Source organism: Rutilus rutilus, assembly GCF_951802725.1.
Source record: "Rutilus rutilus genome assembly, chromosome: 24".
In the NCBI taxonomy this organism is placed as follows: domain Eukaryota; kingdom Metazoa; phylum Chordata; class Actinopteri; order Cypriniformes; family Leuciscidae; genus Rutilus; species Rutilus rutilus.
Genome location: NC_140228.1, coordinates 16957160 through 16982424, shown reverse-complemented (window position 1 = coordinate 16982424; position 25265 = coordinate 16957160). Strand labels below are relative to the sequence as shown.

The following is a 25265-nucleotide window of genomic DNA, read 5'->3' as shown; positions in this document are numbered from 1 at the left end:
ATAAAACATTTATTTTTGTGAGTGAATGCAGCACAATCGCGAACATAAATGACTACTTTAAAGGCGATTTTACTCAATGCACCCTCAGATTCCAGATTTTCAAATAATTGTATCTCGTCCAAATATTGTCCTATCTTAACAAACCATACATCAATGGAAAGATGATTTATTCAGCCTGCATATGATGTATAAATCTCAATTTCAAAAAATGTACCCATGTGACTGGTTTTGTGGTCCAGGGTCACATATATACAATATTGTTCAAAAGTTTGGGATCCGTAAGATTTGTTTTTAAAAATACATTAATACTTTTATTCAGCAAAGATGCATTTAATTGAGCAAAAGTCATGACATTTATAATGTTAGTAAAGATTTATATTTCAAAGAAAGCCTGTTCATTTGAACCTTTCTGTTCATCAAACAATCCTAAAAAAAAAAATTATTAAGCTAAATCGATTATAAGAAATGTTAAAATAGAAAATAGTGATTTTAAATTGTAATATTTCACAGTATAACTTTTTACTGTATTTTTGATCAAATAAATGCAGCCCTAATAGGTAATGCAGTCGTTCTTCTTTCATTAAATCTTACTGACCCCAAAACATTGAATCCTTTAATATGTTGTTCTTCAAAAATAGTTATTTAATATGTTTACTTAAGTGATGCACTCTCTCGCTAGTTCTTTTTTATGCTTTACACAGTCCCCTGCAGCTTTTAAGCGTCATTAAATAGTATGAATATTTAACCAAGTTGCATGGGTTTGATCGTGTGCACTTGGTGTTGTTATAAGTCCACAGGCCGTTGAAATCTCAGTCCGCTGATTTATTCCCAAGATGTGTGTATAGTCATTCTTTTAATAATTTAGCATTTTGCCATTAGTGGAGGTTTAATGAATTATTGCACTCTGTTTCTTAGCTTTAATTATCTCTTCATGGCAACACAAAGTTTGGCATTACAACACATTTTAGTGAGGAGAGGTACATGAAACTGGGTTACAAGAGCTTTTAAAAAGTACTTTACCTGACATGATTTATTACAGTGTATCTTTTGCCATATAACATCCCCCTCATATAAGCATATTCTCATATATTTTGTTGAGTATACATTGTTAAAAAAATATGGTCACACTTTAGATTAGGGTCCAGTTCTCACTTTTAACTAACTATTAACTATGACTTTTTCTTCAATAAACTCCCAATTACTGCTTATTAATAGTAAGGTAGTTGTTAAGTTTAGGTATTGGGTAGGATTAAGGGATGTAGAATATGGTCATGCAGAATAAGTCATTAATATGTGCTTTAAAAGTACTAGTTAATAGTGAGAATTGGACCCTAAATGACTCCGATATTATTATGGTGAATTGAATGCGCTTCCCACTGGATTGTGAAGCTATTTGTGTGGTTCCACAGTGGTCTCATTTAGAAAATTCATATTTTTCTTAGAATAAACGTAATGAGTAAAATGCGGAAAAAAAACACTTTGACAGTGAGTGCGTTTACATGCTCGTCTTTAAGCCAAGTTGGCTACAACTTAACTTCCTGAACTTCACGTTTTCTTTTTTTTTTTTATTGCCAGCCACCATCAGCATTTTTGGTAAATTTCACAAAACGTTCATGGCCCCCAGAGTATTTTGTTGCGTGAATATTTGAACTTGCAATAAATAAATAAAAATAATGACAAAAAGCTGAGAAAATGATGTCAATGGCGGGGAAAGAGTTATTAATAAGCTGATAATGCATGTTGTCATTTAAATGTGTTAACATGTTTTCCTTTATCGGAGTAACGTCATAAACGCTTAAGCATAAACCAATTGATACAGCTACATTTTTGCCCCTTACTTTGATTTTGCCTGGTTTCGCCCACAATAAAAGGATAGCTCACCCAAAAATGAAAATTCTGTCATGATTTACTCGCCCTCAAGTTGTTCCGAACCTGTATGAATTCCTTTCTTCTGCTGAACACAAAAGAAGATATTTTTAAGAATATGGTTAACCACACAGTCCCATTGACTTCCATAGTATGGAAAACAATACAGACTCAAAATCATTACTGGCATTCTTCAAAATATCTTACTTTGTGTTCAGCAGAAGAAAGAAACGTATACAGGTTTGGAACAACGTGAGAGTGAGTTTAACCTGCGTTCTGTCGTCTGTGTGGTATGTAACAGGACAGCGTCCTTACTGCGATTTAAGCACATCCATGCAAACTCAGACTCTTTCTCGACCCAAGAAATTATAAAAACATGTTCTCATCTCTGCAGCCGAAGCAGAAGTGGCACGGTCAAAATACAGCTTATTTATTTAACATCACATCTCAAATAACATATGGAATAATCAGAATCAGATACACAGAGGATCATGTTTTGATGTCACTAAAGGGGAATAACCATATTTTTTTAATAAAGTCTTAAAAATGCAGTTTACATGCGTTGCCAAGTTATTGGTTTGCATGTAAATCAGGACAACGGGTTAAATTAAATAAGCTGATTTTAGGGAGTCATCAGTGTATATGTTAATGTGATGATCAGTGACAGCAACCACATACTTAAGAACAGATATGCATTGAACACCACATGACGCATAACTTAAAGCATACACAACAACACCACTAAATAACCAAGCAAACAATAAAACAGAAGTTCACATGATTTATTCATACCATGATGCATGCCGTAGGAACCGTAGTCCTGACTCCAGCACTGCAGACATCACTATAGAGTGCTGCAGGGATGACATGTTTTCATAGGCCTAAACCCAGAAACATGGTAGCATTTTAGCTCTCAATGGGTTTTTTTTAATGGATTTTGGTTTAAATAATGTCTGTGGTGAACACAAGCTCAAGATATTTTTATGTTTTATTCTATGACAAAAAACACACCAGTAATACCTCTCTTGATTTTTTTTTTTTTAAAGCTTTTACGCGTTTTGAAAAAGGAGGTCGTCAACATGTTGCTTAATGGGACTGCAGAGATTGTAAACTCATCTATGCACTCCTCCGCTTTGACAGCCTTGTTGTGTTCATAATCGTGCTATTGCGAACTATTCTAAGTCACACTTTCAGGGAATTATTCTTTTTTTTCTTAATAAAGACTAAGAGAGTTGCCAGAAACTTGGTGATGGTGATGCTGAAGTCGACTGTGGTGTAGTTCGTTTACAGCCTAAGATTTATCTCTTGAGATTGTATTAAGGCTTCAAAATTCATAAAAGTTGTGTTCATTTGTGAAAATTATATTGATGGGCAAATCGTGTAAGTATCAGAAACTTTTGTTGATTCAAAAAAAATCCTATTGGGTTTATGTCAAGGGAACCAGGGTAATGCTAACTTCAGGTTGGCCTACAAAAATACATCATCACTGCAGCACTCCCATTACCTATTAAGGCAAATTAAGTTGTTATTTACAACTTAATTATTGTTAATTATGGCATGATATGAGCTCAAAAAAAAAAACTGGCTCATACATGATGATTTCGGTGAAAATCATTTTATGAATGCTCACTGTCAAGTCTAAGACCCAGTTTTTTTCTCTCTCTCTCTCTCTCTCTTTTCCACAGCAGAAGTATTGTTGACACGGGGCAGACGACATCACAATGCAGTAAACCGAGTTTAATGAAGATGTTTCATGAGTGATTTTCTGCTGCAGCGTGATCAAGGAGAGTTTGGAGTGATGCTGTGCTATTTAAGCTGCTATCGGGGCCGTACGGGTCTTTAGAGAGCCTGTCTACTGCCCCCTACTGGACATCTCTAGAGGATGCATCAGGGGTACTGGAGCTCGGAGGGGACGGACACTCTCCCTCACTCTCTCTCTCTCACACACACACACACACACATACACACACACACACACACTGACACTTTGATCTTCTGGACCTAGAGCCCCCTCCCACCCCCTCAGTCGAGCACGGCCTTCTGTCTCGTACTTACACCGTAAGCCCTTTCCGTCAGTCTGCTCCGTTGCATTCACCGTAGTGTGACTTAGGTCTCCCCTGTCAGTGGCATCGGAATCCTTGTCTCCCATGAATGTATTCCTCCCTCTCTTTTTCTCCGTCTTCTCGTTTCTTCCTCTGGACTTCAGGCTCTTCTTAAGAAGACGTTCTATTGCCCAACCATCTTTCTCTCTGACTCCTTTCCAATCTGACGTTCCAAAAAACAGGCAAGAATACTGCATTTGAAATGCACGCTCAAAATTCAGCCACTTTGCCTTTTTGTTTTCTTTATTGTTTTGTTTCAGAGTGCAAATAAAGATAGAATGATGTTGAAACAGCATCTATATAGATTATGAGAATCCAGATGATGGTTTGTAAAATTAGCTTGATTTAGTCAAGAGGTTTATTGTGTATTAAATTAAGTTTTATTCTAATGTATAGTTTGTTTTTTAATAACAGTGTAGATTTCTTTATAAACCATCAGTTAGAAAGAGAAAAATCACTGAGAGTGCATACGAAATGCCTCAGCATAAGATAAAGTTCAACATGGATTTTGTTTTCATTGGTCCAGTAGTTTCAGAGGGAAGGTGATTTTGTTGTGGTTAGTCAAATGAAATGCTGGTAGATTGTAAATACCAATTCTGGGGGGTGGGGGGGAATCTGTTTCGTATTATATTTAATTTTTTTCCCCCAGTATATTTCCCCTTCCTCCCCTCAAATTCCAGTCTTAACTGTTTCTGGAGCTAGGACGGAGTTTCTCACCACGAGCATGTTCGTTTGGCGGGAAGATGAGGATATGCTGATTCCTGTGGTACTGAGGAAGGGGGAGCTGGGGTCCGGTGGCTCTTCTTTCCTGGGTGGGGGTCTGGGAGGGTGCTGTGTGTACAGTGTACAGATACTCGCTTGCTTCTAAGCCTTTAGCCGGGAGCCCCACCGGAGGAACCCAACACAGCCATAAACTCAACACTGAAGCCTGCTTTCTTTGTTGTGTGGAGTGACGTGCTTCATGCCAGATGCTATAGGTACAAGCAGAATCCGGTGTGTGTAAGAAAAGACAACAAGCAATAAATATTACTTGAGGTTTTCTTTTGCTTTGTTTTGTAATTTTTGTACAGGACTTTTCAGGAGACAAATTTTTGCTCCCCGGTTTAAACTCAGTATTAAAAACAGATTTTTTTATTGTGCTTTCTATTTTGAGAAAAAAACTAAAACGAACGAGATGTCCAAATCTACTTGTTTCTCAGTGAAAATCAGGTTTTAGTTCTGGTGTAGCCAAAAAAAAAAAAAAGAATAACTAAAGCAGCATTTGTGTTTTACGTGGCTATTCCTACATTCACACATTGTTCGCCATCTTGAAAACATCAACGGTTCCGATTTGGATCAACGGTCACTACAAACACGTAAACTCTTATCGCTGTAATGTTCGCAATACAGTCTTTGTTTTCTAGCCTATTTGAGGACTAAGCCAAATTTCCTCGACTTTGAATTGATCGGTAGACTTACACATGCCACTTTCTTTTTGTTTTCGTCTCATGTCTGCACACAGGTTGTATCGGGGTTAGATTGTCAGCCTTTAGCTTTCGCTGAAAATATCGCCATGTCATCTGTGTTTAAGCTGGTGTGTTTAAAAAAAAAAAAGTACTAGGCCTACATGTTTTTAAGTATACTGTATGTACCAGCAGCAACTAAAGTTTGCGACGACCAGCTCTGTCATTATTCGCTGAAGGTGCCGTGGTTGTGTACGAATATACCTGGTGTTTTGGTATAGCTTTAGCTTTTCCTTTTAAGCACTGTAAATACAAGTTTGATTTCACATTGTTTGGGGTGAAGCGTCACTCTGGCCACCATTCAAAAATGTTCTGTATCCTTTGAGAAACACCTGCATTCTCATGTGGGATATAATCGATTTCAATAAACCCGCTAGCATTTGTCGACTAAAACGAGTACTTATTTATTCCAAGCTTTTTTTGATCACAATTTCGATGAATGTTGGATGCCTTGAACAAGGACTGACATCCATACGCATCTATACTACTATCATATTGGAGAAAAGCCAGTTTTGAGGTCGCACATGTACCACTACCCTCTGCAAAGTCCAAAGATTGTCAAGATTTTGAAATAAATATAAGCCATGATGTGAAGGTGGTGCAGAGTTTTCTAGACTTTTTATCAGTGCTAGTGCAAAAGAGCCATTTGTCCTCAAATAAAGAAATAAATCAATGGAGTTGTAACGGCTATTGAATTTCCTAAAATGATTTGTCTTTACCTTATACCTTTTGATTTTGTTTTTCTGAGACTTTAAAAGTGTTTTGTATAGTCTGCCAATTTCTTAGAGCTAAATGCAACAACCTTGAAATGCTATAACTTAGCATATTGCCTTAGATCTGTTTTACCGTCTTGTATATTACAAAAGTTGTCTGTATTATATTTGTATAGCGAGTCATTGACAGGATCGACCCAGTTCATCAATGGATACGTACAGAACTCTCTCTCTCTCTCTCTCTCTGTCTCTCCCTCACTCTCCTCCAGTCTCAATATTGCTCATTTTCCATGTTTTGTTTGTGATCAGTTGTGGGTTTTATTATTTTGTACAGTCCTGATTTTACCCTCTCAGTTATGTGTGAGAATGAAGACGATGCAATGGGAAATCGAAGCAATATGTAATTTATATGGACTTTTTGGAGAAAGCTTACAGTGTTGCGCTCCTGAGATGTATTTTATTTCCCAGTTGTGGTCACATAAACATCTCTGTTCATCCGCATCGATGTGTGTAATCTTAGTGTGAGCCTTTTATGCAAAGTTAGATATACCGAGAGAAATTTAAATACAGTTATGCAAGTTGTCAACTAATATGGCTTTGCTGATGCTATTTGATGTTGAATCAAATTGAATTGTAAATAAAGAATTCTGTTATTGCAACATTTATAATCATCTCATGGCTTATGTTTTCCATTTTACAGAGAAAATGATGCAACGATCATTCTAAAATAAATAGCTTTTTAAACGTTGGAAAACCTTGTTTTGGCACGCGCTTGCCAAACCATGTAAATAAGTTAATGTAGCGACAAAACGCGTTTATTCAATGTAAAAGAAAAATTGCTTTATAAACATTGAAGACAAAAAACAACACCCGTTACACAGGACCTGAATGAATAGTGTCTTATATTAATAAGATAATATCAGAAGAGACATTTACGAAGTAGCCTACGATGTATTATAGGATGTGCCTTAAAACCGCAAAAATTTACAAATAAATATAGTATTATTATATAAATAGCCTAAGTGTATAATATTGTTAATAATGACAGTAACAAATTGATTGTTATGGTACCTAAAAAAAAATTATGGTTACGCTTTTTTTATACATCTAAGTAGCCTACTGAGTAGGCTATAACAATAATTAACAACATGTAGCCTACTTAAGGTTAAGGGTTAGTTTCAATTATGCATAATTTGCTGTTATTTCTATAGAAAGTACATGTAACGTGTAACAAGGACACTGTAATAAAGTGTTATCAAGTTTTTTGCTTAATAGTTTATTTTTTGGGTCTAAAAAATTCAAATTTGACCCTTAATGATAATGAATTAATACTTATTATTTTTATTTTTATTTAGGAATAATTGGTAGCTCAAATTGTATGATTGTGTTAAAGTAAAAAAAAAAGGCAAGACCTATTTACATTTTTATTTAAAATACCCTTTTTTCATAATAGAATTACTTCTAATTTGACTCATATGTATAAAGCACATCTGGCTGTGAAGTGTCAATGATATTGCTGTGAAACTTTTCATGGTATAAAATAATCTACAACAGATGTTTCGTCTGTGTTGAACTCCATGTAAAAAAAAGTAGCCTATTATTGGTTTAACTTAAAGTAAGTTACCTGGTTGCCTTAACATTTTGAGTTCATTGAAATAAAAATAAAAAATTGAGCTAATACAATGAAGGAGATTGGCTTAATAAATGATTGTTATCTAGTGTTATCTGACCTGCATCAATTAGCCTATTTAAGTTGATTTGATAAATGAAAAAACGTTGTGATAAATCATGAAAATAATTGTTTACAGTGATGCACACAGTTAATTCCCATTATTAAACGCATGCTGGTGCTGGCTTTGGTTTTCACAAACAGCCTCTATCTAAACTGAACTCGTGCCGTTCTCGCCGTTAGGAGCGGTTAACAGTGCGCCTGCAGTAGTTAACACATTAGAGACTGCGGTGCATATGAAAGAGAGCTGTGAGAGGATTCTCAGTGCTGCTACAGCGTGTTAAAGTGTAATTCCCCGAGGATGAACCCCAGACTGACCAATGACAGCACAGATCCGGGAAAGGCATCCCCTCTCGAGTAGCTATCCTACACTCAACCATATGTCTTCAGACCTGTCTCAAGCTTCACACACACAAGACCTTAGTTCCTGAAGCGCCAAGTAAAGCTTCCCCAAACACAACAGGAGGATCTCAGGACTTGCACAAGTCGCTATATGGTAAGAACATCTTTTAAGCAATTACAATTAACAATATTTTTTTTCTAGTTTTGAAGACAGCAATAAATTATTTGTGTTTTGTTTTGCATTAACATTATGGATTTAAGGCCACTCTTCATGTGCAATAACCAGCTGAGGTCAGGAGTCTATGGAGCATGACACCTTTAATGCTTTTTAAAAGAGTTGGAAAGGCTTCATTAATGGTGACCTTTCTTGCTGACCCTCTGTTCTTAAATTGTAGTGTCATGACCCTCATTAGTCTCTGTTAGTGGCGCGCTCGCGCACCGTTAATTCCAGTGGTCAGTTTAGAAAAAGTAGAGGAATACTGGAAACTTTTGCTTTTGAAATCTCTGCAGTCGGAGTTATTTCTGTGTTGGGTTACTTGACAAAGTATTTCACAGTGCATTTAGAAAGTCATATTTTTGGTTTGTCCGTGTTGTAATATATTGTCATACTGTTTTAATTGCTCAGTAAATTTCAACTTAATACAGTTTAAATTAAATTAAATTAAAATAAAAGTTGCAATAACCAGCCCAAAATGGTTGGGAATGATATTGGCTAAACATTTGCCAAGAACCTTTCTTTTAAAAAAAAGAACTTTTCATTTAAATTTGCATTTGGACAAAATGGGACAATATACACATTTAAAAATAAATGTTAGTTATTGGCATCTATGGTTCCATGAATATACTTTAACATCGACTGTAACAAATTATATGATCAATAAGTTATGTGAACATGTTTTACATGGCTTTTACTCATCAAAATAAGCAATTTTAAATCAGTTTAATGTAATTTAAGTTGAAATGACTTAAACATCTAAGTTGATTGTACTGAAAAAAATTAAGGCAGACACTTTTTTTACATTGCACTAAAGGTTCTCTGTAATGGAATAGGGTTCTTTAGATTATTAAAAATGTCATTAAGAAATGAAAGGAGTGTGCCCTCTAAAATTTATATTTCATTGGAATTGTTTAAGTAAATGCCAAAGTTACAGCCTGCAAGTTGATTGCCATTTTGGATAAAATCGACATGAAACTCGGAAATCACAGAATTTGTGAAACCTTGGATGGAAACAAAGATATTGTTATAGTGATGAAAACATGTTTACAGTCTACAGGACTGAACACAAACCGCAAGTGAAATCCTCGGATTCCCCTCACCGGCTGTGATGTCGGTGTCTCTCTCCAGTCACCCCGCAGTGAGAGACAGGAGTCTCGCTGTCTACCCGTGTCTGCCCGGCGCGCACTACACGAACATCCTCAAGAGCGCGCACAGCATCTTCCATCCGCTCAAGTCTCTGGGCCGCATGGTGACCGACGCACAGACAATCATGCCGTTCAACTTCACCGGGACTCCGTCTTTTTTCAGCCACAACAGCCACCAGACCGCGGTGTTCCATGAGCAGATCCTCAACGTGTCCAACAGGCCATATTTCCAGCACTTGCAGCCTCCACAAAGCATGTACACCAGACACGAGGAGCAGAGCACCGGCTCTCCGTCCGAGTTCAGCAGCCCCTCCAGCAGAAAGTCTTCTTCGGCTTCATCCTCTCCGGTTAAGGACAGTTTCGGTTGCCTGCAGGCTGCGGACCCGACACCCGAGCACACGCGCACCTTCAGTTTTACAGAGGAAGACCTGTTCACGGTCCTGTACGGATATTCCAAAGAACAAGGCCAAAATCCTGGACATGCCATCTCTGGACTAGCCTTCCCTCCCAGTGCAGGTATATAATAATCATTTGAATGTAGGCTATATAGCCTAACACTTTTCATTGCAAAAATAAATAAATAATCATTTTCGATGTGAACAAAAAAGGAAAACAAATCTGGAAACATGTATTATGTTGCACACTTAAAATATTTTACGTTGTTTTTTATTGCAATTAGGCTACTATACTTTTCATTCTATTTAAACGCCATAATTCCATGTTCTTTTTAGTATTTTCATGTTGGATCATCATGATTGTGTAGTGTAAAATTAAGTACAATCAACATGGATGTTTAAGTCATTCCAACTTAAATGACTCTAAACTGACTTTAAAAATGAGTTGAATCTTGTATAACTAATAAAAAAGTTATTAATTGCTTAACTTATTTTGATGTAAAGTAATGTAAAAACGTTGTCGTAATTTATTGATCATATATTTTTTACAGTATTGTAACTCAATTATTATTATTTTTCAATGAATTAGCCGATCGTCATATTGTCCCTGTTGATACCGGAGGATTTGAACGCCCAGAAGGTAGAACTCTTTTTTCTTTCTTTCTTTCTTTCTTTCTTTCTTTCTTTCTTTCTTTCTTTCTTTCTTTCTTTCTTTCTTTTTTTCTTTCTTTCTTTCTTTCTTTCTTTCTTTCTTTCTTTCTTGAGAATTTCTATTCTGAAGTTTACTGCTGGCAGTTTCATAGAGTGTGTCTTGAATTTTTCAGGCTTATCGATTCTCCAAACTAATTGTGGAAGCGTTTCCCATTGTGGTGTTTTTGCTGATAAAAGCACAATACCAAAAGGCACCAGGTTTGGACCGTTTCAGGGCAAACTGGTGAACACAAGTGAGATCAAAACCTATGATGACAACACGCTCATGTGGGAGGTAAACAGCTAATTTGAAATAATCACTATTGCATTATTATTTAAATGCTGATTTTATATAAAACGTGTGTGTTGGAAAACACGATTTTTCAGTGAGATAATGCATATACGATATGTTTATATTAAATTCCAATTTTTTTTTTTTTTTTTTTTTTTTTTCCTATAAGATCTTTGAGAACGGGCGCTTGAGCCACTTTGTGGATGGAAGAGGCGCTCCGGGGAATTGGATGTCGTTGGTGAAGTGCGCGCGCTTTCCAGAGGAGCAGAACCTGACTGCGGTGCAGTGTGAAGGCCAGATTTTCTATGAGGCCTGCAAAGAGATCCGAGCCGGCCAAGAACTGTTGGTCTGGTACGGAGACTGCTATGTGCAGTTTCTGGGTATTCCTCTCACCCTCAAAGAGTTTATTGATGCCAGTGACGCTCTCCCAGCTGAAGGTATGTGCGCGTATTGCAAACGTATCTCTCTATATAAAGTTATTTTATAGCCTAGTCCAGCAGATTCTGTCATTTGTTATAAGATTATAATGTGATGTATTTACAAACGTTTCTTCGTTCCAGATTCTGGAGAGGGTTTTAAGTGTGATCGCTGTGGTAAAGTGTTCGCGTATAAGTACTACAGAGACAAACACTTGAAATACACGCGCTGTGTGGATCAGGGCGACAGGAAGTTCCCCTGCCACCTCTGCAACAGGTCTTTCGAGAAGAGAGACCGACTCCGAATCCACATTCTCCATGTGCATGAGAAACACAGACCGCATAAGGTAAATATATCTTCATACCGATCCAATCAGCGGTGGTGCTGAAAGAACAGCTCCCTTTTAGAAAAACTGCAACCGATGCCCAAAAGAAAATATCAAGATATTGCCATTTTAGGCCTACTAATATTTTCTCACTCAACTCGTATTTCAAATTATTTGATTAAGTATTAGTGTATAAGGGTCTTTCAACAAAATGGGTGCCTTTTCCATTTTGGAAATGTGATTTTTTTTTTTTTTATGATTAAATTTTTAAGAATTTACGGATTATGATTTGTTTTGTTGCTTATTTTTAAGTACAATCAACTTGATGTTCTAGTCATTTCAACTTAAATTACATTAAACTGACTTAAACTGAATCTTGTATGACAAAAAAGTTGAAAATTGCTTAATTTATTTTAAAGAGCAATGTAAAACCATAGGCCTATGTTGTCATAACTTATTGATCATACACTTTTTAACAGTGTAGTATCGTCATCTTAATAAAGAAAGGGGTGGCCACCTGCATTTTTTGTTTCAAATAGTAAAACTTGATGTTAGCTTTTCATTGTCGCGTTTTACACATATGCTAATGAGGGACACAAAAAGCACCCTTTTCGAGAAATGTCCCAGATGCACTAATGTTTAGGTAAAGCTTTTTACCATGTCAATAAAGCGTCTTGAATGTAATTTGTGACCCTCTTTTTCCTCTTAGTGCTCCGTGTGCGGCAAAAGTTTCTCGCAGTCCTCCAGTCTGAACAAACACATGCGCGTGCACTCAGGAGAGCGGCCTTACAAATGTGTTTACTGTAACAAGGTGAGTGATGCTCAGCTCTTATGCAGGTGCGTTCCAGCTAAAGTATACTGCTTTAATTGCATGGTTTATCTGAGCTCTCATTAGCGCTGGACTCAATCTTAGAAGACACTTACGTGCTAATTAATGGCAGATGCAGATCCAGTACATTGTGCATGAGGATTAGCCTATGCTTTAATTTATGACTCTCAAAGAGACAAAAGTTTGTCTGTCGCTTTGTTTTAAACTCGTCTCGTTCTATTCTTAAACACGTACGCGTGCTATAATGGCTCTGCAGTGGTCACATGTCACTCTATCTGTCCTGTTTGTGGACTGCCAGAGAGTTTTATTCCTATAGGACCAATGTGTGTGGGTCATGTTTTACCTACACCAACGCGAACCCAGTTTTAATAAACACACTAATGCATGGAATGGTTTATATAGCCTAGTCCTATATATAAAATCAGCCTGATCTCATGAAAATGCGTCTCTATAGCACGCATTTTATCGTGCAATTTATACGGGAAATTTAGTTTTTACGTGCATATGATACGCAGTGCATTTGATTCACACTTTATTGCGTGTAATACACACGCATCCCATACCACTAATCCTAACCAAACGTATAATACACACGCACACCACTACTAAACCTACCCATGCGTATCCTATGCACGTAAAAACTAATTTTCGTGATATAGAGACGCATTTAGTGTGATCTACAAGAAGGTTTATATGACGGTTAGGTTTAGGGAAATTGTTGTTGCTGTTCTTCTTCTTGTTGTGGTTATTTATAGACCTAGAATTTAATTAGGCTACATGTTCTTGCATTTTAAAATGCAAATAGCCACTACCATTAGGCCTAATTTTTTTTAGAGCAATTAACAATGTAATTCAACAAGATGTTCCTATTTGGATATTAAAGTAACTTTTTTTTTGCTGGTGTATATTACCATTATTCAATATGAACATGTATTTGTGAATGTCACAGGCGTTCACGGCCTCCAGCATCCTCCGCACGCACATCCGCCAGCACTCCGGCGAGCGGCCGTTCAAGTGCAAACACTGCGGGAAAGCGTTCGCCTCTCACGCGGCACACGACAGCCACGTCCGCCGGACACACGCCAAAGACAAGCCCTTCTCCTGTGATGTGTGTGCAACCACTTTCCAGGATGCACAAGAGTTGAAATATCACACAAAGACGCATAAAAGTAAGTATACCCCAGCAGTAAACTAAATGAAAACAAAACAGAACTATTAATAATATAATAAACATTTGTTGGATTCATGTGGCAATTATTAATTAAATATATAAGACTATTTATGGGCAAATCTAATCAGATATGTCCCTGCCCTTAGAGCTACCTCTTTTGGACAGCACTGTTGTTCTTCCTGGAGACGAAAACACGCTTTTCCCCACCAACGATTCTTTACAGAAACAGCTGGGAGACAGTTTCTCTTTTCCCGGGATGACCAGCATCACCTCCGAGTACAGACCCTGGAACTAATAATGCTTCACCACTGCATCTAAATCACTGGTTATGTTATTCTGCCTTTTCCCAGAAAAGATGGCTTGCGTCAATGTTGTTTGCCGGTATTGCGTATTTTATTTAATCTAGTTACCTGTCCCCTAAGAAAATATTTTTTGCTTTAACTTTATTATTTTTAATGTTGTTTCTATTTATTAAAATGTATTTGGCATTAGAAATACGTGTTTTTTTTTTGGTACTTTTTAAAGTTAGCTCAAAGCAAATTTTATGTCGTCGTGTAATTGTGAGCTGCACAACCAAAGCAAGTTAATAATACCAAAGACTGAATTTATTATTATTATTATTATTACTACTGAATTTCCTGTTACCTATCGTTCATTTATATTTGTATTGTCTTTATCATGAGCTGTAACTGCTGTTCAAATGTGTCTGTGTCGGATCGTCTGCTAACTGAAAATTAAAATGATATGAGAAATAACTGTTATTGTTACTCTTAAAGAAGATCATGATTTTGTTCGATGAAACTTTCTGAAAATTGTGAAAGGGATTTATTATGAATGCAATTTTTGTTGCTTCGATAGGCTATTTAAGTCAAATCGAACGAATTATTCGACTAATATTATGGTATTATTGATTAAACTTTTATTTCAATGGCCTACTACTTTTAATATTATTAACACTATATTGTTAATACTATAAAACGTCTTTAAAAAAAGACGACAGAGAGATCAATCGTAGATACATACAGTGATTCACAATTCTGTTTCAAATAGTCTCTCTTTCTCTTTTATGCACAGAAATTCAGATAAACTGGAAATGCCATGGAGAAATATATATCACATCACTGTTTAAATCATTCACATTTAAAAAAGGAAGAAATTAATGGCACTATATGACATAATGGAAACAATCACTCTGAGGCTCTTAGATAGATAGATAGATAGATAGATAGATAGATAGATAGACTGTATGTTCAATTTTTAAGTACAATCAACTTGGATGTTTAAGTTATTTCAACATAAAATAGGCCTACATTAAATTTACTTAAAAAATGAGTTGAATCTTTATTTTGATGAGTTAAAGCAATGTAAAAACACATGTTGTCATAGACTAAGTCTACATCTATCTACACTGTAAACAAATGATATGATCAATGAGATTTTAGAGTGTGCACTTATAGTGTTTTACTAAATGATGGTCAGCGACAGGAGAGGAGGAGTGTGAACATCCCCCAACAGCAAATTAATGACAATGGACTACTGCAATGAGGTGGTCTAGTGTGGAGAGAATGGAAACAAAGGCGGTCTCACTGACATCTGCTGCCCTCTGATTGTGTCTTCATGCTACCAACTGTCTGTGATGGAGAATGAAAGAGAGAAAAAGCCTTTCTGACAGATCACTCCTTCCATGAGTGTTCACCTTCTCAAAACACACAACAACAACAAAGGGTCAAAGGGCATAGCCAAATGTGACAATCATTTGTAATGCTGTTTGTTGTGGTTACTATACCTTTATGTAGAATGCTGGACTGAAGCATTTTATAAGAGTGGATGAGTTTGTTGAATTCACCTCAAGTTATTGTATGTGACCCATTTCCTGATATCATTACATCCAGTCACTCAACACATTCACTTTAAAAATATTCCTATATAACATCAGAGATCGAGCAGACGCGGCTTTCTTAGCATCAGGCTCAGAGATCATGTAAAGATGTTGAGCTCATATCCATAGTCATTGTTGTGAGGGATTCCCTGGCTATAGGCTTCTCATTTGACTGGATTACCTGCAGAGTCTCAATGGTCCCCTGCCATCAGATTCACCCAGTGCTGGCACAGGGAGCTGACATGGATTCCTTTTATTAATTTCACCCTCACTGGTTACATACAAAACTGGCCGGGTCATAGGTCAAGATTCAGAAGACAATTCAATTACCCTCTCATCCTTCAGCCGGGAGAGATGCAGGCTTTACCATTCTGTCCGCAGCTTTTGAAGTTCCCTGGGGCTTCTGGTAGTACATATGTACATCAGAGCTCATGGTGAGTTAACAGAGCTTTGAGGAATAATAAAATCCAATAGAAGCCCTGAGGGTCAATGATAAAAAGCATCCTAGATGATGGTATGTTTTCCCCATGCATGCAGACCAGAAAAAGAAGTGCACTTAATTGTATTGAATGTGCACTTGTAGTGTACTTCAAATCCAGAGTTAACTTTTATGACTGTTTTTAACACACTTAAGTGCACTTTGTGATAATGTCAAATTAAAAGTGTTACCTTAAAGTGAATATTATATCATTATACTTTAATGGCGGATTGTAAATATGCAAATTTCAGCGTTAAAGTATATTTGGTTTATTTTAAAGTGTCATTGTTTCAGTGTAATACTGAGTTAAATACTGAGTAATAACAACATGTATTTACTATAGGTTAGATTTAGGGTTAGATTTAGGGTTAGTTGCATGTAATTATGCATAATGAAAAATCTGTTATTACTAGTAAGTATGCAAGATATGTAACAAGGACACTGTAAAATAAAGTGTTACCATATAATTTTACCATAAACATTACCATAAATGCTTGTCAGTATAGTCTGCAGTGCACAAAACCGAATTTCAAGAACACTATAAGTAATTAGGAAATTACTAATTGCTTTCAATTTACATTTGAGATTACATATTTCAAATAACATGCAATTGTGTCCGAAGACGTTACATTCTAAGTCCTATATAATTTCTGTAGTAAGTACTCTTCTTTAAAGTATGACCAAGTGTACTTCTTTTTCACAAGGGGAATGTTGGACGATGCAGCACATGTGGTTCATAATGCAGAGCCCGTAATGACCTGGTAAAAACAGCCATCCTGATGCACTCGGTAAAAGCTCTGTGGCGTTAAAAGCGTGACTCGACAATCGTGCTTTGTGGGAAACTGATTTAGAGGCTGCGCCTGCTTTCTGTTTCTCTCCTTTCACTCCCCTGAATTTTTATACGCTCATTTATAGGCATTGATTTCACACTTAACCTTTGGTGCTTTAAAATGCCTCCCCGTCCACTGCGGACATCCATAATTCAGTTTGATTTCTTTATTAATATGAGATTAATGACATCCCCCCAGTGGCGTTTAGATGATTGTGAATGATACGGCTACACCGAGGTCAACCTCTCATAATGGCTGCGCGATAATTCACTTGAAAGGAGGGTTGCAGTATGTACTAGCAGCGCTAAACCACTGGAATCACAAGTGGTAGATTTGATATAAATTAAAAAAACGTGTCTGTATTGGTTTCAGAGGAAAAGGGGCACATGTCCTTATGTTTGGCCCACACTGTCTCTCTTTAAGTGGTTACCTGTCAGTTCCTATTTCAGCTCCTAGTCTAGTAGCCACCAACAGTTGAACTAAACCACAATCTGATCAATTAGCCCTATTGATTCCCTAATAGCAGTCAGCACACATCACTAGACTTGTCTAAATCTAGCCCAGGGCTCTTTGCTGAGTGAAACCATAAACTCTGGTCTGTTCGGGGCATTTTGATATGGTGGCCCTTTTGAATAATAACCTCTGGAAATATACGGTATGCCGTCTCGAGTGGTCTTGCTAAAGAGGGTGAGGTGTTAAAGACTTTAATAACTGATCCCCGGTCAGGTGTTTGGGTCTCTTGAGCAGCTTGGAAGCAGAAGGTACAGGCTGGGGTGGTGTTGTCATTGTGCTGGTTGGTTCCTCTGGGACAGTAGGTAATCCTCTGCAAAGTCCAGCTAAATGCTCGGCATGCTGCTTACTGGATGAATGACAGATCAAACACAGTAAAGCCGCTCCATAATGGTAGAGAGCGGAGTGAGAAGAAGGGAGAAAGATATTGAGCAAGAAACATATAGAGGGGGAAAGAGGAAAGAGAGATTGTCCAGATGACAGTAGCAATGGGGCAGATGGCCCTGGTTGCTTGGATGAAGCTTCAGTGAGCCTTCACTGACGGTCAGTCCCGTGGGACAACACACACACACGCACACACACACACACACACACACACTACTCTCTCTGAGGTAATACTGTACATGTATAGTGTAGTATTCATTTTAAAAGTAAGATTTTAGGGTAAATGTGATTACATTAAAAAAGGATAAAATAGGAGTGTAAAACATTTTTTTTCTCCAATTTGAATCATCATTTCATTTTAAACAGTCCTATTTGCAAAGTTATGTTTATAATAGCTAGATTTGTAGAGATAATTGATGTTAGAATAAAACACATGTGTGCTGTCAAATCGATTAATCTCGATTAATCACGATTAATTACATCTAACATAAAAGTTTGTAAATATTCAACCCGATATCATGGCAATTCGTACGAATTTTACGAGGTGGCTAATTCGTACGAATTCATACGACCTCACTCGAATTCGTATGATTTTTACCAAATCATTTTATGAGTTGTCCAATTCTTATGAATTCGTAGGAATGACTTACACCTGACCCCACCCCTAAACCTACCCATCACGTAGGTTTAGACAAATCGTACGAATTCGTACGAGTGAGGTCGTATGAATTTGTTTTAATTAGTCACCTTTTATTCACTTGTACAAATTGGTCGTGAGATAGCATTGAAATATTCAAAAAATATGTGTGTGCATACCACCGCTATCTCACGACCAATTCGTAGTAAAATGTGGCTAAATCGTACAAATTCGTTTAGACACACACACACACAGATTTACAAACTTTTATTACATGTGATCAATCGTGATTAATCGATTTGACAGCACTTTTAAAAATAGTTCGTTAGTTTCAAATAGTTTTTTTTTTTTACTCCAAAAACAGTGTGGTTACAATGTTGTGAACAATTCATGTATAATTCTGTGCATCAGACACAATGGAGTGATTAAAACGGTGAACCTTTACACTGCTGTTATACTGAGTAATCCTGAAACTGCAGGCTCAATTGTCCTGAAATTAACTGTTAATTATCTGTAATAATATTTGATATTATGAAATTAAATAAGGACATGTAATAGTGAATCATGAATAATTTATGAAATCGTAGTATTTGTAGACCAGCAGGTCGGAATTAGACATTGTCTTTCACAATTGAGAGCTCTCTCCCCATGCATCATGTTAAACAATGGCCCAAGAGGAGTGTGTGTATGCGAATGCGTGAATGTGTGTGTGTGTGTGTGTGTGTGTGTGTGTGTGTGTGTGTGTGTGTGTGTGTGTGTGTGTGTGTTTGATGTGCCTTTGTCTCTTTTTCGCAGTTATTCCTCCTGACTCTAACACAGTAGCAGGAGGGGAGAAAGTAAAAGAGAGCAAGCAAATGGCAGAATGATTGAAAGAGAGCACGAAAGAGAAAGAGAGAGTGAAATAGTTAAGGAGAGAGATGCATTTGAGGTGTTCCTGGCATGCTGATACTCTGTACTGGGAGATGACCTTTCTGGTTTTACATGAACATTCACACGCACAGTAACCTATCACTAATGATCTGTGTGAGTAAATAAAAGGACTATTGTTTTATAATATACACACTTTTCACACTGATGACAATAATTGTTGTCAGTGTGAAAAGTGTGTATATTATAAAACAATAGTCCTTTTATTTACTCACACAGATCATTAGGGGATTATTGAGGATCTCAAACAGAACTATTAAAAAAAGGTACAAATATTCACTGAGGCTCCAGAGGGAAACACGATGCATTAAGAGCCGGGGGGTGAAAACTTTTGAACAGGAGGATGAACATGGCCAAATTTTTCATTTTGTTTTTTTTAAATATAGAAAAAAATAATTTAGTACTGCCATTCGAAAGCAACAGAAGATACTTACACGTTTCCCAGAAGACAAATTTAGTACAATTTACCTTGATCTTCAAAATTTAAAAAGTTTTCACCCCCAGGCTTTTAATGCATCATGTTCCCTTCTGGAGGATCAGTGAATGTATTAACCTTTTTAAATAGTTGTGTTTGAGTCCCTCAATTGTTTTGCAAACCTCAATTGTGAAAAGATGGATCTCAAAATCATACAGTCACTGCTGGAAAGAGTTCAAAAATGCAAAAGATGTTGGAAAACTAAAGAATTTGCAGGACCTGTAGGATCTTTCTGAAGAACATTGGGCAGTTTAACTGCTTAGGACAAACAAGAGACTCAAGAACAACTATCACAAAACAAATAAAACAGTTGTGGATACAGGTAACGGCACACACAGTATTAAAAATCAAGGGTATGTAAACTTTTAAATGGGGTTATTTTGATAAATTCAGCTCTCTTTTTTTTTTTACATTTGTAAACATCTTTTATGTAAAATATCTTATTCAGGACAGTACTAAGTACATTTTCACATTTTCACAGGTTCACCAATTTTCAAGCACTGTACATTCAAATGATGTAATTGTCAGACGTAATTAATCGTGATTATTCAAGTTGACAGCATTAACATAATACTATATGACATTTTGTTATTTATTTTATGTTATTTCATTTCATTTCATTTCATTTACTTTCTTTCTTTTTGGATATTCGTCTTACTTTTTTTAAATGTTACTACTGGTTTCAGACTGTTCAGAGAACATTCACAAGTAACGTTCCCATAATATTAAAAGAATGATAAAAAGGAATGATTCCTTAACATTCGCATGACCAAAAATATCTATATTTTTCCATTAAAGTCGACATTTTGAGTGTTCAGAACGTTCAGAAATTACATCTTCATAAATTAATGGGAACATTAGCAAAACATTCTTAGAACATATTTTTTGTTAGCTGGATAGTAACTATTTTAGTAATTGTAAGAGTTTTTCATTTCATAAGACTAAATTATAGCAAATCATCATTAGAACATCTGGTATTCAAATGACTATTGTTTAAACAGATTGTAAAGTCATAATCAGATATTTGAAGAAGAAAAAAAGGCAAAAAAAGTCAATTCCCAGTGTTTCCTTCCTCCCGATGTGTTTTGCACTGGGTAAACATGTTTACACAAAGGATCTGAGTGATGGAAACTCTACATCCCTGTTCTCTCTCTTAGTCCTGCACCTCTGTGTTTACTGTTATCCTCCCTAATCCCCATCCTCTCACTAACACTCCTCAGGATGCAGTGTGTGCACATACACGTGTGTGTGTGTGGGTGGGTGTGTAATGTGCTCAGGAAATCAGTGAGTGCTTAAATGTTTTTATACCTCACATTAATCCTTACCAATCCATAAACCACATAGGGAATTGTATCATACACACAAACATCTTCTTGGGGCTTTTCCATTTTATCGGAACGGAACTAACCTTGACTTGTAGAGACTTGTAAATGTATATGTACGTATGTATATTTCCGGCTCCTGTTTTTCCTGTCAATAAAATGACTTCATTCAGGCTAGCATCATTCACAATCTTTTTTTTTTTCTCTTTTTTTTTAAAGGTAATAATATTAAAAGATAATGTCTTTTAATAATGTGTAATAACTACTAGGGTTTTTAGTCAAGAATTCCAGCTTTGAATGAACATCGCGAACGAAACGAACCAATATGGTACGAACCGTACTTATGTTTTTAATAGGTGTACAAAGCTATAAACCAAAATGAAATTCCTTGTGTGAGTGAGCACAATCTGCCAATTTTATATATATATGTGTGTGTGTGTATTGTGTATATGATGATGACCTTGTCTTTCCCAGGATAGTCTATTAATCTGTTTAATGAGTGTGATGATTGAAGAATCTGTGACACTGTCTTTCTTTCGCTCTGTCTCTCAAAAGCAATGTTCTGCCCTTTCTTTTGTGCATAAGACAATTGGCAGTGACCCTTTCCAGCTCCCAAAGGTACTCAGAGGTCAGGAGGAGTAACTGCAAAGATAAATACACACTCTCAAACACTGGCTGGAGTGGGACGGGACGGCTGGCCGAGGGCTGTTGAGTCTGAGCCTCCAAAGAGAAGCTGTGGGCTTCACCTCATGTAGATATATTTGGCTTGAAAACATCTTTGATCATTTTGGTTACTTTATGGAATTTCACAAATGAGATACAACTTGAATTTTCATTAATTGATCAGAAATAAAATCAGGCTTTAAACAATCAAGAAGCCTTTAAAACATGAACAATCACAGAAGCCTGAGCACTTTAAACACTGAGCACCCAATTAAACCCATGCATACATGACAAAGGTGGAATAAGAATGTGCTTTCTTTTTACACAGGAACACACAAGCACACACACACACACACACTATGGAGACAGCGACCGCTTGCAAAGCCACAGCTCTCTCCCATGGAGAGCCGCCACAGGACATAGTCCCTGAGTATCTCTGAAACATTTATGAAGTCTTATAATCCCCTCTCTGCCTAATGTACCCTAACAAGCCTTTACTGCCTCTCTAGCCCTGCTCTAGAGTTCCCGGCATCTAACCCCTTTAACACCCTACACTTTCAGTGCTTTTACGTGGTTTTTGCATTTTTAAAACATATAGCATGGTTAAATGGAGATCTAGAGCATCCTAACAGATTCATAGCATACTTGTAGTGCTGCATACTTGTAGTGTTATAGTTGAGGATATAACGCAGTAGCCTACATGTGTGTCGTATTTGGGACATAACATATTATGTGGTAAAGAATTATATAAAAAGATATATAACATTTTTGACCCTCCAGTATATTCATTATTCATATTATTATTCTTTTTTTGGTAACACTTTACATTAAGGTCCATTAGTTAAAGCATTAACTAACAGTGATCAATATATTTGTTACAGTATTTATGATTTTTTGTTAACATTTGTCAATAAAAATACAGCTGTTCATTGTTAGTCCATGTCAACTCAGGGCCATTAAAATATATGAAATGATACGACTTTTGATTTTAATGTATAAGTAAATGTTGAAATTAACATTAAGATGAATAAATACTTTATAAGTATTTTTCATTGTTAGTTCACGTTAACAAATGTTAACTAATGCCAACAAATTAAACCATATTCTAAAGTGTTACTGATTTATTAATATATAAACATACATCAATATTAACATTTATCAATATATATATTTGGATTTATTAATTTATTTATAGATACTATTGAAAGAATGTAATTAAAATGTTTCTGTTTTGTCTTTCAGTTATCATCATCATCATCATCATCATCATTATTGTTAATTATAAAATAATTATATATTTTTTATACTTAACAATAATGATGATGATGATGATAACTGAAAGACAAAACAGAAACTTTTTTTTTACATTCTTTCAACAGTGTCTATATTTAAATTCATAAATTCTAAAATAAATCCAAATATATAGAAGTAAATTTGAATATATAGCAGGGTCCAAAATTAAATTAAAAGTATTTTAATGTAAAGGATTTCATTGGGGGAAAAAAATTATTTTTAAAATAATTAAAGTTTTAAAAATGATTAAAAACAACAATCATTTTAACACTTAAAGACAAAATAGAAACATTTTCTCTAAATTATGTTCTTTAACAATCTGAACATACAAATGTAAAACCTAATATATTTTAAAATCGGACATAACGGGGAGAAAAGTGAAATATCATGATTGATTCAGAGGCACTGGGTGGGTGGGCGAGAGGTCTGTGTGGACCGGGTGAAGTGACCTCAGGTTGTCATTGTGCTATAAAGGCTCTGACTGGACATCAGGAAACCTCCATTACTGCATGTATGTGAGTGTGTGTGTTAAAAAGGGGGTCTTTGGGGACCTGGTCCTGATCCCAGGAGGCTGTTTTACTGCAGCCTCTGCCCTGTGCCTATGTTTACATGTTGAGAATGCCATATGCTAAATGGCTAGTATTACTGCTCAGATTTCCCTTCCACACTCACAGCTCAATGAGGAGTTATCAGAGAACAGTTCCCATTTAAAGCAAAGCGATATTGAGCTGTTGGGGTTATCGATAAAGAACTTTACACCTGACAGTTCTCATGAGCATTTTTTTCTGACATTGCAAAGTCTTTTTTTCTCTTATTTCCATTCAAAAGTAAAGAAAAAAAGTGACCTGCAGCCACACACAAAAAAAATAAAATAGACAAATGAAACCGTTTCTTGAACAGCAAATTAGACACTGAAGACTGGAGTAATGGCTGCTGAAAATTCAGCTTTGACACCAAAGGGAAAAATACATTTGAAAAGATATTTAAAATTTTACAATACATTACTACACTACTGTTTTACTGTATTTTCGATCAGATAAATGCAGCCTTAAGATACTTCTTTCAAAAACATAAAAAAAAAATCTGAATGATTCCAAACGTTTGACCGAAAGAATCACGTGTGAGAAACACATTTTGGATTAAAACTTAACGGTTTGTATTTTTAATCAGCAAATGTAGTAGCCTACTATTAATTCAATTAATATTAAGTGTTGGATTGTGACCGGAATAGTTAATATCAATACCTTAAAGCACTCGCCAAAATGCAACCTAGGGTCTTTTTGTTAATCTGCCCGAGGCAAACTTTCGTTTAAAAGCATAATTAGAATGGAAACGCCACTTTTAAGTTTGACCGTATTTTCGTTTTCGGTCAAATTGCCTTTTGAATGGGAGTGCTTAGGGCACTTCTATCGCTATTTTTAAAACACTAAGAAGGCTCGACACAACAAGAAGTATCACCAGGGACTCTACACATGAACTTGAGCATTGAGAACATTGTTTGTGTACACAGAGTTTACTAAAAAGAAAGATTTTGAACAACTCACTGTAGCTGTGTCCGCCGGCATTTTGACAGTCAAAAATAGTCGATCTCCGAATGCAAATTCAGACTCTGAATTTTAGAGGAGGATCCTTTTTCAAATATAAGGTCAACATTGATTTTCACTAACGGCAAAACAACAAATTATCCGTGAATTTATATGGAACTAAGCTTTAGGAGCTTTCCATCTTTACTCTCCTCCATGTTAAGTTGCATTCGGAGATCGACTCATTTTAACTGACAAAATGCCGGCAGACAGTAACAACAACAGCTACAGTGAGTTGTTCAAAATCTTTCTTTCTTAGTAAACTCTGTGTACACAAGCAATGTTCTCAATGCTCGAGTTCATGTGTAGAGCACCTGGTGATCTTCGAGCAAAGTTTCATGTTGTGTCGAGCCTTCTTAGTGTCTTAAAAAATAGCGATTTTGATGCTATCATAGTAGTGCCCCATGCACTCCCATTCAAAAGGCAATTTGACCGAAAACGAAAATACGGTCAAACTTAAAAGTGGCGTTTCCATAATAATTATGCTATTAAATGAAAGTTTGCCTCGGGTAGATTAACAAAAAGACCCTGGGTTGCATTTTGGCGAGA

At 36.2% G+C, this 25265-nt stretch overlaps 2 protein-coding genes across 6 annotated transcripts in view; both read left to right on the top strand.

The window, feature by feature from the left end:
- The window catches only part of ncoa2 (nuclear receptor coactivator 2), a 96358-nt gene extending 89513 nt beyond the window's left edge, over positions 1-6845 (top strand). For 3 of the 5 annotated variants that reach the window (XM_084399145.1, XM_084399147.1, XM_084399144.1), the window contains exon 22: positions 3552-6845. In XM_084399145.1, coding sequence (XP_084255271.1) covers positions 3552-3566 — 15 coding nt within the window. In that variant the 3' untranslated portion in view covers positions 3567-6845. The remainder of the gene's footprint in view (positions 1-3551) is intronic. The other 2 variants (XM_084399148.1, XM_084399146.1) reach the window with 1 other exon arrangement.
- A 1226-nt stretch (positions 6846-8071) lies between these two features.
- prdm14 (PR domain containing 14) lies at positions 8072-14442 on the top strand. The gene is made up of 9 exons (XM_084398793.1): positions 8072-8408; positions 9522-10132; positions 10601-10651; positions 10836-10996; positions 11163-11430; positions 11554-11756; positions 12445-12546; positions 13514-13733; positions 13882-14442. Exons 2-9 carry the CDS (start codon positions 9580-9582, stop codon positions 14028-14030), a joined length of 1707 nt encoding a protein of 568 aa, XP_084254919.1. The 5' UTR covers positions 8072-8408; positions 9522-9579; the 3' UTR covers positions 14031-14442.
- Positions 14443-25265: the final 10823 nt, after the last annotated feature.